The 17819-nt window shown below is 47.3% G+C and overlaps 1 protein-coding gene across 4 annotated transcripts in view; it reads right to left on the bottom strand.

Annotated features, from left to right (window-relative positions):
- Positions 1 to 17353, bottom strand: part of FGD3 (FYVE, RhoGEF and PH domain containing 3) — a 45158-nt gene extending 27805 nt beyond the window's left edge. For 2 of the 4 annotated variants that reach the window (XM_061199335.1, XM_061199337.1), the window contains exons 1-3: positions 10995 to 11034; positions 7920 to 8103; positions 6514 to 7033 (exon numbers count right to left, since the gene is read on the bottom strand). In XM_061199335.1, coding sequence (XP_061055318.1) covers positions 6514 to 6984 — 471 coding nt within the window. In that variant the 5' untranslated portion in view covers positions 6985 to 7033; positions 7920 to 8103; positions 10995 to 11034. Of the gene's footprint in view, positions 1 to 6513; positions 7034 to 7641; positions 7869 to 7919; positions 8104 to 10994; positions 11035 to 17275 lie in introns of those variants that run through there. The other 2 variants (XM_061199338.1, XM_061199336.1) reach the window with 2 other exon arrangements.
- Between the last annotated feature and the right edge of the window lie 466 nt (positions 17354 to 17819).

Here is a 17819-nt window from a genome sequence, read left to right as displayed (position 1 = left end):
AAAAGATGGAGAGATATACCATGTTCTTGGATTGGAAGAATCCACATTGTGAAAATGACTATACTACCCAAAGCAATCTACAGATTCAATGCAATCCCTATCAAATTACCAAGGGCATTTTTCACAGAACTAGAACAAAAATTTTACAATTTGTTTGGAAACCCAAAAGACCTCAAATAGCAAAAGCAATCTTGAGAAACAAAACTGGAGCTGGAGGAATCAGGCTCCCTGACGTCAGACTATACTACAAAGATACAGTAATCAAAACAGATGGTACTGGCACAAAAACAGAAATATAGATCAATGGAACAGGATCAAAAGCTCAGAGATAAACCCACGCACCTATGGTCACCTAATCTATGACAAAGGGGGCCAGAATATACAATGGAGCAAAGATAGCCTCTTCAATAAGTGATGCTGGGAAAACTGGACAGCTACATGTAAAAGAATGAAATTAGAACACTGCCTAACATACACAAAAATAAACTCAAAATGGATTAAAGACCTAAATGTAAGGCCAGACAGTATAAAACTCTTGGAGGAAAACATAAGACGAACACTCTTTGACATAAATTGCATCAAGACCTTTTTTGACCCACGTCCTAGAGTATTGAGAATAAAAACAAAAATAAACAAATGGGACCTAATGAAACTTAAACCTTTTGCACAGCAAAGGAAACCATAAACAAGATGAAAAGACAACCCTCAGAATGGGAGAAAATATTTGCAAATGAAGCAACTGACAAAGGATTAATCTCCAAAATATACAAGCAGCTCACGCAGCTCAATATCAAAAAAACAAACAACCCAATCCAAAAATGGGCGGAAGACCTAAATAGACATTTCTCCAAAGAAGATATACAGATGGCCAACAAACACATGAAAAGATGCTCAACATCACTAATTTTTAGAAAAATGCAAGTCAAAACTACAATGAGGTATCACCTCACACTGGTCAGAATGGCTATCATCAAAAAATCTACAAACAATAGGGCTTCCCTGGTGGTGCAGTGGTTAAGAATCCACCTGCCAAGGCAGGGGACATAGGTTCGAGCCCTGGTCCAGTAAGATCCCATGTGCCACAGAGTAACTAAGCCCGTGCACCACAAATACTGAGCCTGCGCTCTAGAGCCCGCGAGCCACAACTACTGAAGCCTGCGCACTTAGAGCCCATGCTCCACAACAAGAGAAGCCACCACAATGAGAAGCCTGCACACCTCAATGAAGAGTAGCCCCCGCTTGCCGCAACTAGAGAAAGCCTGTGCACAGCAACAAAGATCCAAAGCAGCCAAAAAAAAAAAAAAAAAACTACAGACAATGAATGCTGGAGAGGGTGTGGAGAAAAGGGAACCCTCTTACACTGTTGGTGGGAATGTAAATTGATGCAGCCACTATGGAGAACAGTATGGAGATTCCTTAAAAAGCAAAAAATAGAACTACCATATGACCCAGCAATCCCACTACTGGGCACATACCCAGAGAAAACCATAATTCAAAAAGATACATGCTCCCCAATGTTCATTGCAGCACTATTTACAATAGCCAGAACATGGAAGCAACCTAAATGTCCATCAACAGATGAATGGATATAGAAGATGTGGTACATATATGCAATGGAATATTACTCAGCCATAAAAAGGAGCAAAATTGGGTCATTTGTAGAGACATGGATGGACCTAGGGACTGTCATACAGAGCGAAGTAAGTCAGAAAGAGAAAAACAAATATCATATATTAATGCATGTATGTGGAATCTGAAAAAATTGGTGTAGACGATCTTATTTACAAAGCAGAAATAGAGACACAGAAGTAGAATATGGATTCCAAGGGGGAAGGGGGGGATGGGATGAATTGGGAGATTGCGATTAACATATAAACACTATTGATACTATGTATAAAAGAGATAACTAATGAAAACCTACTGTATAGCTCAGGGAACTCTACTCAGTGCTCTGTGGTGGCCTAAATGAGAAGGAAATCCAAAAAGAGGGTATATATGTATACATATAGCTGATTCACTTTGCTGTACAGCATAAACTAACACAATATTGTAAAGCAACTATACTCCAATTTATAAAATAAAACAAAATAAAATAATAAAAATTTTGAAAATGAAGAAGAAATTAAGACTTTCCCAAATAAACAGAAGATAAAGAGTTCATAACCACTAGACCTGCTATACAAGAAATGCTAAAGTAAGTCCTTCAAGTTGTGAAAAGATGGTAGATAGCAACATGAAGCTGTACAAAAATATAAGGTTCTTCAATAAAGGTAAATGCATGAACAAATATAGTAACCTGTACTATCATAATTTTGATAGAAAATAACACAAAAAGGACAAAAACATTTAAAAACTATAAATCTTTGTGAAAGTGCATACTATATATATAAATACATAATTTGTGACATCAATAACATAGAGTGTCTGGGAGGGGGAGCTGTAAAGGAGTAGAGTTTTTGTATATCATTGAAGTTAAGTTTTTATCAGCTTAAAATAAAATGCTATACAGATGAAAAGATGCTCAACATCACTAATTATTAGAAAAATGCAAATCAAAACTACAATGAGGTATTACCTCACACCAGTCAGAATGGCCATCAGCAAAAAGTCACAAACAATAAATGCTAGAGAGGGTGTGGAGAAAAGGGAGCCCTCTTGCACTGTTGGTGGGAATGTAAATTGATACCTCCACTGTGGAGAATAGAATGGAGTTTCCTTAGAAAACTAAAAATAGAATTACCGTATGACCCAGCAATCCCACTACTGGGCTTATACCCTGAGAAAACCATAGTTCAAAAAGACACATGTACCCCAATGTTCATTGCGGCACTATTTACAATAGCCATGACATGGAAACAGCCTAAATGTCCTTCAACAGATGAATGGGTAAAGAAGATGTGGCATATTTTTACAATGGAATATTAGCCATAGAAAAGAACAAATTGGGTCATTTGTAGAGATGTGGATGGGCCTAGAGTCTGTCATACATAGTGAAACAGTGAAGTAAGTCAGAAAGAGAAAAACTAATATCAAATATTACCACATATACATGGAATCTAGAAAAATGGTACAGATGAACCTATTTGCAGGGCAGGAATAGAGACGCAGATGTAGAGAATGGACGTGTGGACACAGCGGGGGAAGGGGAGGGAGGGATGAATTGGGAGATTAGGTTTGACATAAATACACTACCAAGTGTAAAATAGATAGCTAGTGGGAACATGTGGTATAGCACAGGGAGCTCAGCTCAGTGCTCTGTGATGACCTAGATGCATGGGATGGGGGGGTGGGAGAGAGGTCCAAGAGGGAGGGGATGTATGTATACATATAGCTAATTTACTTTGTTGTACAGCAGAAACCAACATAACATTGTAAAGCAATTATACTCCAATAAAAAAATAAAAAGCAGATGGAAGATCTTTAAAAAAAATACTATAACTTCAATTATTTTATGTAATTGCAATAGAAAAAATACACAGAATATACACAAGAGGCAATGAGAAGGGAATCAAAGCATATTATTACAAAAAATCAATTACACTTAAAAAAGGAAAGCAGTAAGAGAGGAACAAAAAAGCTACAAAACATACAGAAAACAATGAAAAAGGCAATAGTAAGTCCTTCCCTACCAGTAATTACTTTAAATGCAAATGAATTAAACTCCCCAATCAAAAGACATGGATTGATTGAACAGGTTTTTTAAAAAATCCGATTATATGCTACCCACAAGAAACTCACTTTAGATTTAAGGACGTACATAGGCTGAAAGTGAAAGATGGAAAAAGATATTTCATGGAAATGGTAAACAAAAGAGATCACGAGTGGCCATATTTACATCAGACAGAATGGACTTTAAATAAAAAAGCCATTACACAATACAAGGAAAGACATTATATAATGTTAAAAGGACCAACTCACCAAGAAGATATAACAATTATAAATATTTATTCATCAAACCTCAGAGCTCCTAAACATATGAAGCAAACTTTGGCAGAATTGAAGCAAGAAACAGATAGCAACAAAAGAATAGTAGGAGATGTCAGTACTCTACTTTCAATACTGGATAGGACATGCAAAATATCAATAAGGAAGCAGGGGATTTGAATAATACTGTAGACCAAATGAACCTAACAAACATATGCAGAACACTCCATATAACAACGGCAGAACATACATTCTTCTCAGGTGCACACAGAACGTTCTCCAGGTCAAACCACTTGTTAGGCCACAAAACAAGTATTAACAAATTCAAGAAGATTGAAATCATATCAAATATCTTTTCCAATCACAACAGAATGAAACTAGAAATCAACAGCACAGGGAAAACTGGAAAATCCACAGATATGTAGAAATTAGAAAATACGCACTTAAAGAAGAGTCAAAGAAGTCACAAAGGAAATTAGAAAATAGCTTGAGACAAATGAAAATGAAAACACATATGTCAAAACTTATGGAATGTGGCAAAAGCAGTGCTAAGAGGGACGTTTATAGCTGTAAGTGCACACATGTAAAAGGAAGAAAGATCTCAAATCAACAACCTAACTTTACACCTCAAGATTAGAAAAAGAACACACTAAACCCAAAGCAGTCAGGAGGAAGGAAATAATGGAGATTAGAACAGAGATAAATGAAACAGAGAGTAGAAAAACAATGGGAAAAAACCAACAAAACTAAGAGTTGTTTTTTGAAAAGATAAACAAAATTAACAAACCTTTAGCTAGACTTACCAAAAAAATGAGAGAGAACTCAAATAAATAAAATGAAAGAGGAAATATTACAACTGATACCACAGTTGAATACAAGGGATCAGAAGAGATGGCTCTGAACAATTAAATGCCAACAATTGGATAAGCTAAAAGAAATAGATAAATTCCTAGAAACACACAACCTACCAACACTGAGTCATGAAGAAATAGAAAATTTGCACAGACCAATAACAAGTAAGGAGGTTAAATAAGCAATAAAAAACTTCCCAACAAAGAAAAGCCCAGAAACAGATAGCTTCACTGGGAAATTAATACTAATTGTTCTCAAATTTTTCCAAAAAAATTAAAGAATAAGGAACAATTCCTAACTCATTCCATGAGACCAGCATTATCCTGATACCAAAACTTTGGGGCCTTGCTGATCCTGGAGGGACTGTCCCTCCCAGGGTTCGCTGATTCCTAGAGATGTAAAGGATTCGCTGGCAAGAATGTCTTTCAAGTGCAAACCAACCCATCCAGAGCCCACACCCAACCACCTTCTTTATACTTGCTTTTCCCCTATTCCCTGCCCTAATTACACAGGTCCAGGTGCTAGCTCTCCAGGGACAGCCCCTGTGCACAGAACCCACTGAAATTATTCAAACTGGCCAACCTTAAGCCTGCTTACCCTGTCTCACCCATCCCTCTCCTCAGAAACCACAATAAAGACTCTACTGTAACTTATATAGTATTTGTACATCAACTATACTTCAATTAAAAGAATAAAATCATTACGTGATTAAAAAAAGACTCTTGCTCACAATTTCCACTCCCTCTGCCTCCTGCCCCACCTTGGTGCTTTTCCCTCTGGTTCCCCATGGTGTGGTGTGCCCCCTCCTCTCGGGAACTATGAGTAATAAACTGTCTTTAAATGGCAGTCATCTCCTGATTTGTTGGCTTCACCATTCCTGAATAATAATAAAACTTAGATTAAAACATGCCCCCAGCCCACTCACTGAGAATTTGGCTTTCAGCAGTGCAGGCCTGTGGCTGCCCTTTGCCCACTAAGCCTGCCTCTTGATGCGGCCATGTTAGTCCATACCATCTCTACCAGGAGCCAGCAGGTCTGACCCTGGCCAAATGCCACCTGTGCTTGTCTTGGGACCCAGTCACTTGTAGCTTACCTACGCTGTTCTCCTCCCATGCACAGGCGGTCTCTCTAAGCCGGGGCTGTTGGCTTTACTTCCATGTCCCCACAAGTCCCAGTGTAGAGCCCAGAGCCCAAAACGCTAAAGGGACACAGATGAGCTTTCTTGCAAGGCCGAGCCCCCACGGGTGGGCACACCTGCTTCCCGGGGCCATCTACACGGGGCTCCCCTCGCATGCCTGGGCTCTCTTCCTGCCTCTGCCACACCCCATGGGAAACCCTGGGGTTTCTCCATTCATAAAATAAGGTGACAAGCATGCTGTTTTCCTCATGGGGGCTCTGCAAGGCAGGCAGCAAGCACTGGCAAAGAGTGGTGGCAGCACTGTTTCCTCTAAGATGGACTGCCACAGCCACCCTGGGGTGGGGTCCCTGTGCCACTGTGGGGCCATGGAACTAAGGCTTGGGAGTGAGATCATTGTCTGATGTGTCAGGGAGACCCCTGCCTGCGTGGTCCTTCCCCAGGGCCTGCCCACCAGCCCATAGCAGGGGCTTCTCTGAGTATGGTGTCTGAGTGTACACCCTGCTACTGGCACCAGGCCTGGGTGATGGCACTGTAAACCTCAAATACCCTCGGAGGAGAGCTCTGCAGCCCCTGACACCTGGGACGGGAAGGTGGCCTACCTTGGCTGGATCCGCGTCAGCCCTCAAGGGGCTATTCTCGGGGTCTGGCTCCTCACTGCTGCCCTCGCCCATATCGCTATCAGCCTCCTCCTGTGGGGCCTTGCCACCTGGGGCTGTCTCCAGGTGCAGGCCTTTGATGGTGGGGCCTGGGCCCGCCTCGCTGCCGTCCTCGCAGGAGAAGTGCTCGCCAACCACGCTGCAGGAAGGGCTGTCTATCCCGCTGTCCCGGTTAGGGATCTTAGTGCCGCTGCTGGGCTCACCCACAGAGCCCATGTCCCCCGCAGAGGCCTGGCTGCCAGGGCTCCCGGAGGCAGGGTCCCCGCAGTGGGCTCCAGGCCCAACAGGGAGCGCTCGGAGCTTCCCTGGGTCTGTGCTTGGATGCTCCAGGGAGGAGCTGCTAGGCCCAGCTTCTGGCTGCCCCCGGGTGGCAATGGGGGCTGGGGGCATTGAGGACCCCCCTCCTGGCTCCATCCTCAGAGTTGAGTTCTCTGAGCTCTTTGAGGGGCTGGCTGGGGGCTTCCTGTTAGGGAGAAATGAGCATAGTCAGTGCCAGCTGGGCCATGGACCAGCCCCCAGGTGGGGCCCTCTGGACAAAATCAACATGGAGGAGGGGGAATGGGGCTGAGTGTGAAGTGAACACCCTGGTCAGCCTCAGCTGGGTCCTGACTAGGCAGGCTTTGGGGCAATGGCCAATGGAAAGCATTTTATTCTAAAAATAAATTTCTTCATTAAAAAAAGAAGGAAGAGAGAGAGGGAAGGAGGGAGGGAGAGAGTGAGAAAGAAAGAGAGAGAGAAAGAAAGAAGGAAGGAAGGAAGGAAGGAAAGAAGGGAGAAAAGAAGGAAGGAAAGAAAGAAAGAAAAAAGAGAGAGTGAAAGAAAAAAAAGGAGAGGGAGGGATGAATTCTGTAGTGTGAAGCTACCTGCCCCTCAATGAATTCAGAATATATGTGTAAAAGAATAGCGATAACCATCATGAGCACAGTGAATCTGGTCTGTACTGTGCTTTGGCATCCGTGGCACTCTATCCTACCACGTAGCTCTGAGGTGAGGCAGGATGCCCATTGAGACCCTCCCTCAATATCACTGTCGATATTCTGTCTGACAGGTGACCCATCATTTTCCAGAGACCTGGAGGCTGAGGAGGCTGGATCTTGGTCCCCAATTCCTCTTCCTGCTAAGCACGGGAGCTACTTCGTGCCCTCACATGGTGCCTCTTCTGGAAACCCTCGTGGAGGAAAGGCACCTTCAAATGTCAGTCTAGGTGCACAGAGAGGGTCAAAGGTGAGACTAGACTGGGAGGAGATTGACATTCCCCAAAATCTTCCACTTGAACCCCCCGTGGAGCTGCAGAGGAGGACAGGGACCAGGAGCGGCAGTCACTTATTCCTGGGCAAGAGGTGGGTTACCTGAGGCTGTCAGACTCCACAAGGACACTGAGGTGGAAGGGTGGGTGCCAGGTTCCCTGCTGGCTGCGTTCCAGGTCGTTTGAGTTGGCCAGCCCAGGCCTTGCACAGGGTTGGGGGGCTGGGGGGATTTGCTGAAAATCTTTTTCTTGCCCAGCAGTTTTGAAGTGGAGCAGTTCAGGAGGTTCTAAAAAAAAACGTGAAAGGAGAATGAAAACCACCTTCTCCACTGGCACTTGGAGCAGTGTGGGTGACAGACCCAGTGCTCAAGGGAGAACATGGAAGGGCATCTTCGTGCCACCACCCAGTGCAGGAGACCCCCAGGCAGGTCATAGAGGTCTGCGGGTGGATGGAGCATGGCTGAGTCCCTGGTCCCCGTGCAGCAGCTTCTAGGCCCTGGCTTAAAACTGGGGCCAGAATTGAGCTTGTTCCCAGTCATGCAGTGACTCAGGGAGAAAGGGTCCCCTTGAGTGTGCAGTGCCCACTGTGTCTGAGGAGAGCTGGCTGGCATCTCCAGGCACCCTCCCAGACACAGGCATTCACTCAGCTCTGCTGCCAGTGGCTTCTTCACACATTCCCTTCCTCCCTTGCTAAACAAAATAAAGAACCATCGGTGGAGACGCAGTTTCCCCTCCCCGCAACACACACAACCAAAAAGGTGTCCTGAAGCCTGACCCTCGGCCACCCATGCAGCAGAAGGGCCTCCGGTCAGAGTGTGCTCAGAAGAGAAGCATGAGCCACCTCTGTGCGTGCGTGGCCTTGAGGGCTGGCGAGGCCCCAGGAGTCAAGCGCCAACTCCAGCCCCTGTGATAGTCTCCTGCGCTCTTGCCTTCCAGTGCAGTCAGATTTCTTCTGAGTGGACCCTTCTTTAAGTGACACCAAAACCAGTGCAGGGTGCACATTTAGTATTGGCTACTGCCACACTCTTAAAGAGCTTAATGGGGAGAAATATCAAGATTTCTAAACAGAAAATGCATGCTTTGCTGCATTTTTCTCATAGCACAGGTGATAAACTCCAGTTTCCGGAAATCAGACATGACACAGCAGTCAAAATATGCCAGATGGAATGCAGGCCACGCACTCAGCTTTGGTGTGTCCAATGCAGCCATCTGGTGCCAGGTGGAGCCTGCTGCAATCACACCTCAGGGATTCCTGCTTCTGGTCAAGATGGAATAACAGAAACTGGAGATACTCTCTCACTGGAAACAACCAAATCATGGATAAAACATACGAAACAACAGTTGAGAGACACCTTACACCAGGCAGCAAAGTGCGGTGCTCCTGAGAGGTGGGTACAAGTGCAGTGATCCCTCTCTCACCCCAGCTTCCTGCCCAGAGAAGGGGATCCCAGGTAGACCCCTGAGTAAGGAGACAGAGCTGGGAGTCCAGGAACACGAAGGCAGCTGGAGGTCACAGGATAGAGCACTAGAGAGAGCGCAGAGAGCTGACAAGGGCCCTCGGAGATGGCTCAGTGCATGTGTGAGGAAACTGCAATGCTGGAGAAAGATCTACTTGAGAGGGTCAGAGGGAACATCAGCTGGTGCTGACACAGGGCAGGGAATATGCCTGTTTCCACCAGCTAGACTGGAAACCCCAAGATCCACAGGGAGTTAGAGAACTTGGAAGGGGTCTTGCCTCAGTGTGGGGCATAATTACCCCCACGGTGAGCTCTGCTCAGGTCCCACCTAACAAATACTGATGAATTTTAACAGGAAAGTCCATCTGTTTACAAACAACTTAACTGCATCCCTAAACAATGCCTAAGGACAATTATAAGAGCACAAACATATTCAGCATCCAGTAAGGTGAGATTTATAGTGTCTGGCATCCAACCAAAAATTACCAGACATGGAGGGCAGGAATACACAACCCATGGTGAGGAGAAAAAGTCAGTGAGTTGAAACTGACCCACATATGATACAGATGTTAGAATTACCAGACAAGGTCATTAAGGCAGCAGCAGTCACCCGCATTATATTTAAAAGGTCAGTAGAAACATGAAGAATAAAAAAAAGATGCAAATCCAACTTCTAGAGATGAAAACCACAAAGTGTGTGATCAAGACCCACTGGAAGGGATTGATGGCAGATTAGATATTGTAGAAGAAAAATTAGTGAGTTTAGAGAGACAATAGAAGCTATCTAAAATGAAAGAGCGAGAATGAATTGTGAGATGTGGAAAAACTTTAAGCAGCATAATATCTGTGTAACCAGAATATATATGTGGAGTCTCAAAAAAGGAGTGAGCTTGAAAAATATTTGAGAAAAATAATGACCAAAATTGATACCAATTCTACACAAATCTTTCAACCACTGAGGGGAAAAGAGAATACTTCTGAACAACATGGATGAATCTAGAAATAATCATGCCAAGTGAAAGAAGACAGACAAAAGAAAAGGCACCTACTTTTTTCTCATTTACATAGAATTCTAGGAAATGTACACTAACATGTGGTGCCAGAAAGCAGACCGGGATGTTGCCTGGAAGGAGGGGTGGGTGTGGTGTGGGGGTTACAACGGAACACAGCGAAGCCTTCAAGGGGTGACAGCTGTGCTCATCATCTTGGCAGTGGCGACACTTTCACAGGTGTATATGTGTATGTTGAAACGTCAAATTGTACATTTTAAACATATGCAGCTAATTGTATGTTGATTATACCCTGTGGAAGGTGATACCTCCGAGCTGTGCAAACTTGGTGAGTTGCTGACACTCACCAAGTGTCATTTTCCTTGTTACAGAAGGGACAATGAATCATGTAGAGGAGGGTGGTGAGGGGTGTGGCAGGCCCAGAGCCTGGGGAGGCTGGCCTGCCTGGATGCCCTTCAAAGGGAGGAAGTGTGCCTTTCCTCTGGAGGCCCTTTAGCCATGACCATCTTATCTTCCAGGGGTTTTAGTGCAAGGGCAGCTGAACCATGCTTGGCCAGACTGGGAAGCCCAGGGCTCAGCATAAAGACATCCTCCAGGGAGCAGAGTACATGGTGGAGGGAGGTCCTGGTTGCAGAGCAACCTTCCTAAAGATCAGATGACCCTCTGATCTGATTTGGGAAGCCACAGGATACAGCCACCAGCCTCGCTTACCTCAGGACTGGTCTCCCTGCTGCCTGTCCAAGGCCAAAGTGAGTGCAGGGCAGGGCAGTCCAGTTCCAGCCTCCCCTCCACACTGCTCAGAGGAGCCGGGGGCTAGGGTAGGGTTGGGGGAGAGGAAACACATGTTCAAGGGTGCCCAACATACACACATATAAACACACATGCCTCCACACGTGTATACACATATGCACATGCACACATACACAAATACATATAAACATATATCCAATTATATATACACACCCACACACCCCATGTGCCAGGAGATGTGCTGAGTGCTTTTGTACTCTTGCTCAGTCACAATCACCAAGGTGGGTGACATTCCATGTTTCAGACAAGGACGCCAAGGCTGACCCTGGCCATGCTGGCCTGGGGTAATCAGCACCCAGGAGCTGGGTCTACCAGACATGCTGCTCTGAACCCCCTGGACTGGGCTCCGGGCTCATTCTGACATGCCCAAGGCCAGGGACGTGTAATCACGGAGGAGCCAAGGAGCATTTGTCATTTCTGTCTTCCCAGCCACTCAGCTCTCCCTTTAGAAGCCCTGAGCTGAGAGAGTCCACCCTAGGTGAGCTGAGCCTGCTGCCGAACTCAGGACCCAGGTCCCCTGACACCCAAGGCTGCCACCACCCAGCATCAAAGGCCCCAAACCTGGGACTGGGGGAGGTGTGGGGACTGGAGAAGTACAGAGAAATTAAATGTGCCCCACTATCCAGTGCATTGTGGACCGTTAAGGGACTCCATCCACAGCAGCCAGTGGATGGGGTAGCATGAATGCTGTGGTGCCTGCCCTGGAGTCTCTGAACCCCTTGGTAGCTGCCTGAGTTGGGCAGGGATAGTCTTACAGATGGGCCACAAGTCCGCTCCACCTGCTGCTGGACGTCCCCACCTTGGAAACAGTGTAGGAGCCCCCACTAAAACCACCATTATGCCCATCTCACTTGCTGCCTGTCACCTGGTACCCTGGAGCCCCCAAGTGAGCAGAGACCTCGGCTGTCTTGTCACTGACATGGCTTAGTGGCCCCGGCACATGGGGCCCCAGCTGGCAGCAGCCATCAGATGTGTGAGCCTGAGAAGAAGACTTTGAAACAGTTCCAGCCCTCACTGGCGACAGTCCCAGAGAAACCCTGAGTGAGAGCCATGGGAATGCACCCCACGAGCCCCAGAATCATGAGAGATGACAATCCTCGGTGGGGCTGCTCTTTACCCTACCATGTCCAGGTGGTTGGTTATGTGAAGGAGGTAATCCAAACAATACTGAAAGCACCATAGGGCAATACCAGAAACTGCTGTGCTGCACACACCTGCATGCAGGTTGCAGGCTGGGAGACAAGGCTGCAGAAACCCACAAGGCTGTATCAGCAGTGACAAAGGTCTGGCTGCGCTGGCCATGCCAGATGCAACAATCAATGACATGTCAGCAAAGCTGCCCCGTGACCCAGGGGTGCCTGTACTCCAGTGTCAGGATCCAGAAGCGCAATACTTGCCTTGGGACCTCAGCCCGGGAAGTGCTCTGGCTGCAGCTGGTACAGTCTGCGCGTTCTCCATCCTGTGTGCTGAGAACACAGAGATGGACGCAGGTACTGTGGGGTGCCACATGCTTCAAAATTCACTGGGGTCAATGGGACCTCGGGACGGGATGGGGCCAGCAGAGTAGGGAGGAAAGGAGACGGATCAGCACAGCACCATCCCAGATTGCTGGGACGCCCTGATCAGATGTTCCCCAAACAGTTCACACCATCACTTTAAAAAGTTACTGTTATTTTTTTAAACCACATGAGTGATGAGTCATTTTTTTAAAGAAAACTTAGATATTATGGAAAAACAAAAAAGAAGCAAAAATTACCTGTCCGTTCTAGTACTGGGATACTGGTGAGTGGGCAGGGGCCTGCAGGCTGGACGGCGGGGGTGTGAGGTAGGTGGGGGTCCTAACGCTCGTAGGTGTGCTGCAGCTTTTCTTAGAGAAGCTGCATTTGTTTCAACACCAAATTCCAACATGAATCCCTTATGTCCTCAAGAACGCATTTCTCCCAGAAGAATTGAAAGCAGAGACTCGAACAGATGTTTGCCCCCTGTTCACATGTGAACAAAGGTTCAGAGCAGCATTATTCACAATGGCCAAAAGGTGGAAGCCTACTTCAACATGAATGAACCTCGAGGACATGCTTAGTGAAACAACCCAGACACAAAAGGATAAATATTAAGATTATGCTTGTCTGAGGTACCTGGAGGGAGCAAATCATAGAGACAGAAAGTAGAATGGTGGAGCTGAGACTGGGGAATGGGGAGTTAGCATTGAATGGAATAGATTTTCATTTTGGAATGATAAAAAAGTTCTGGAGATGCATGGTGGCGATGGTGCATAACAATGTGAATGTACTTAATGCCACTGGGCTGTACACCTAAAAGTGGTTAAAATGGTAAATTTTATGTTATGTGTATTTTACCACAGTAAAAAATAAAAAAGCTTTTAAAAAAAGGAGTGCATTTCAGAAAGGTTTGCATAGTAAGTTCTGTAAATTAGGGTCAAAGTGACAGTGATTCAAAAACACTGAAAACTTACTCCCTGCCCTGCATTCCTGTCACCCTGGTCCTCAAACCCAGGCTTTTCCTCCACTAACCCACCCGGAAGCCTCGAGGCCCACGGTGACGTGTGGTTGTGGAGAGGCCTGGCCCCGAGCAAGAGCTGCCTGTAAACCTCTCACCCCGCTGCTGATGCATCGTCACCCTGCACTGCCCACCCTACTCCTCAGGAGACATGGCCCCCAGGGCAGGGCCTCGAACAGACCTGGGGGGTGGTTGGATGGTTGGACTGTGGCCCACACTCTGTGTGGCTCTGGCTCTGGCCTCGGCCTCCAGACTGTCTTTTGGTCCCCCACCTGACGAGGTGAGGCTCAGAGACAGCTCATGGCCCAGCACAGAACATGGGTATCATTATTAGAGGCTCAATAAATGATTGTGGGGAAAATGCAGGATGATTTCCTGGTTGATTACATTCCTGAGACCACAGGTACCTCACTGGGAGGGAGGTGGGAAGGCTAGAGCCCCCTGCCCACCAGGGAGGGTCAGCCAACTCCAGCTATGTAGAGGCCCTGCCTGGACTCCTCCCTGCTCTGACCCCAGGCCGTCTTCTTGGGCCTATGGGGGCATGACAGCCCCCATGGATTGCCTGATGCATCTTTGGCCCTCCTGCGTGGATCCAGGAAGGCAGCAGCACAGTGGGCCTGAGGCCCTGCATCCAGAGTGATCAGTTTCTACCACTTATTGACCCGGTAACCAGAGATAAGCTCAACTTCCCCAAACCTCAGTTTCCTTGTCTGTAAAATTGGACCCAACAACAGTCCTGCAAAGGTTCTTAAAGCTTAAGGCAGTGCACAACACTCTACCCTCAACTGGCCATGTCGTACATTTTTAGTGGCCCTAAACAGACAAACATGGTCAGGACACCTCACCAGGGTGATGGCCTTCAGCCATTAGCATCGCCTGAAGCTCCCAGGTCCCCTGTCACAGGGCCTGCTCAGCTACAGTAGGAGTTGGTGAAATCACACAATGAGCCCAGTAGTGATGACGTGTGCCCAGAGCTGGACTGACAGAAACTCAGGGAACGCACTGGGTACAGTGTAAGGAGCTATGACAAGAAGGGTTACATGCAGGGCTGCACTGTGCGCAGGGTGGCTGTGCCTGGGAAACAGACCACTGCACTGTTTCTTTCTTTTTTTTTTTTGGCTGCGCTGCGTAGCATGTGGAATCTTAGTTCCCTGACCAGGGATCCAACCCATGCCGCCTGCATTGGCAGCATGGAGTCTTAACCCCTGGACTACCAGGGAAGTCCCTGCACTGTTTCTACTTAATCTTTTTACTTATGTATTTACTTAATATTTTTCTTTATTTCCTATTTTTGAATTTTCTATACTTATTTCTGTTTCATATTTTGTTTCTGTTTTTATTTTACTTTCATCTAGAAGGAGTATAAATATAAACACTACAGACACTGTGCATTACCATACATTAAAAGCAACTATAAAAATAAAATCACAACCTTTGAAATAAAAAATAAATCCTTCCTTGCATAGGCAGGTAGATGTGTGATAAAGCAAGTAGAATCTCAGGAGGGGACACTGTAAAATTCTTGGAGCTTTGCTGTATGTTTGAAATGTTTTGTAATAAAGTATTTTGGGAAAAAAGTTGATCTCTGCAGTACCCAAGACCTCCAGGCCCACACTTGGGGTGGGGCAAGGGGGGCTCCTTGTTCCGTTCTGACCTCCTCCATTGGGCACCCTGGGCTCACTACATATTCCTCTCTACTTTTGATTATGTTTGAAATTTTTATTTAAAAAAGTAATGAAACAAAACAGATAAGAACTTTCCAACAGCTTCCGATTGACACTGAAATCCTTGAACACAGATGTAACTCTGCTGCTCCCTCCACACTGAGTCACCTCAGGGGCCTTTGCAAGGTGCTCCTTCTAGAGGAACAGCCTGGCACAGCTCCCTGAACTCACTCCCTGCTCTGTGACAGGCCTTTCCCAGATGAGGCTGCCCCTCCTCCATCCCCCCTACCCCTCCAGGCTCACCCACACCTCCCACCTCCACTCCCCACTGGCTGCAGGCCACACAGGTGGAAATCTCACCTCCTTCACATGGTCCCCCACCTGGCAAACAGCAGGACTCAGTAAGCATGTTCGGTGAGAAAGTGAATAGATGAATTTGAATCAGCATCTCAAGCGGTCTTATTTCCCTTCTAATATGTACTTTTACATAACCATACAAAAATGTCCTCTGGCTGAGTCCAAATTTTGAAAATATAAAATGCAAATCTATATTACAGAAGGTCAAATCCCACCTCCTACAGTCCATCACTCGACAGCCCCACGTCGTCTCATCTAACTTCACAGTGACCCTGTCAGGTAATTACAGCGAAAGGGACACCCAGACAATGGATTCACCTTCCTAAAGCCACACACCTGCACCAGCAAGAGGTCTGTGCCCTGGGCACCGAGGGGCTCCAAGTGGGCCCCACCAAAACCCGCAGAGCTGATGTGTAAGGTCAGCCACCATCCACTTCACTGGGGACCTAGGTGACCAGTCATCACACATGAGGGCTCAGACAGAGGGGACAGTATCCCAGACAGACGGAACAGCATTGCAGATGGAGGAAACAGCATCCCAGGCAGAGGAAACAGCCTCTCAGGCAGAGGGAACAGAGCCTCAGACAGAGGGAACAGCATTGCAGACAGAGGGAACAGCATCTCAGACAGAGGAAACAATGTCCCAACAGGGGAAACAGCATCCCAGACGGAGGGAATAGAGTCTCAGACAGAGGGAACAGCATCTCAGACAGAGGAAACAATGTCCCAACAGGGGAAACAGCATCCCAGATGGAGGGAATAGAGTCTCAGACAGAGGGAACAGTGTCCCAGGAAGAGGCAACAGCATCTCAGGCAGAGGGAAGTGTCCCAGACAGAGGAAACAATATCCCAGGCAGAGGGAACATTATCTCAGACAGAGAGAACAGCATCTGAGGCAGAGAGACCAGTGTCCCAGACAGAGGGAACAGCATCAGATAGCATCAGACAGAGGGAAGGGCACAAAGCAAACAAGAGTGAGCCAGGCCATCTGAAGAGCTGACAGTGTGCCTAGGTGGGTGAGCCCAGAAAGGGAGGGGATGGGACCTGGTTGTTGGAGCCAGGATGGATCTCATAGCTGTGGGTAGCCAGGGCGTCATGCAAGTGAGTGACACCCCATCCAGGTTTGGATTTCACATCTCGGCTATGGTTAATACTGCCCCAAGGTTACATTTTTACTCCTATGTTCACCCACTTTTCCATGGACCTGTTTCCTCATCTGTCAGTGGGGTCGTCAGAGCCCACCTGGAGAAGGTGGCAAGGATGCAGCAAGGCAGGTGCTCCTGGCACTGGATCAGCGACTCTTCCATGGTCACTGTTCTGGGTCCAGGGACACCCGCCACCCTAGGTTCTCAAGGGACTCTCGGCAGCAAAGCCTCACCCTTCCTCTGGGGCCTCACTCAGCACCTCATCTCAGCTTTAACCCCAACAGACCTACCACAGTCCAGGCTTCTGTGTGTGCAGAGCACACAGTCTTGTCCAGCTTTGCGAGGCACTGCATATTTGGAGGTGCTGGTTTTAGTGGGGAGACAGACATCAGCCCGAGGAGCGGAACCGGGGCCTCTGGCCTCCTGCAACCAACCAGCTGGAGACAAACCACTTCCTCCCCCTCCGCACCCGGCCCCACCCAGCCCCAGGGCCACTTGCCAGTCAAGCTGTCAGGCTCCAAAGGTTTGAGTTTGCCCGGCTTGGCATCTTGCAGTCCATGGTCTAGGGCAAGCGGTGGGTCTCAGTTTCTCTGTGGCCTTCAGTTTCCTCTCCTGAAAGAACAGCGGAGCGAGATCACCCTGGGCTTTGTCTGAGGACTAATCTGAATAATAGCAGAGCTGCCCCAAGCACACCCAGCCTCCAGGGGGCTGTGCTCACCTCCGGAGCCTGGCAACACTCAGACCCCAGTTCACATACAGGAAAGCTAGGTGGTCAAAGCATCTGCCCAAAGTCACAAGCTGGGGGAGGGGCTGCAAGCCAAACGTCCCAGTTGGCCACGAACATCAGCAGGGCACCAGCCACCTGCTGCCCCATGCTCAGTTTCCCCTCTCCAGTGGGGTCTCAGAGAACCCTAGGCCCAACTTTCCACCTCCAAAGGGGACTCCACAGCACCTCACCGACCGCAAGAAGTTGTAAATGGGCTGATTGTCAACAATCACAGGGACTCCCACCCTACAAACCCCAGAGGGTCCTGGGAGCCAAG

This window comes from Eubalaena glacialis, chromosome 9, assembly GCF_028564815.1.
Source record: "Eubalaena glacialis isolate mEubGla1 chromosome 9, mEubGla1.1.hap2.+ XY, whole genome shotgun sequence".
NCBI lineage: Eukaryota > Metazoa > Chordata > Mammalia > Artiodactyla > Balaenidae > Eubalaena > Eubalaena glacialis.
The sequence above is the reverse complement of the archived record's forward strand: the minus strand, read 5'-3'. Positions and strand labels throughout refer to the sequence as shown.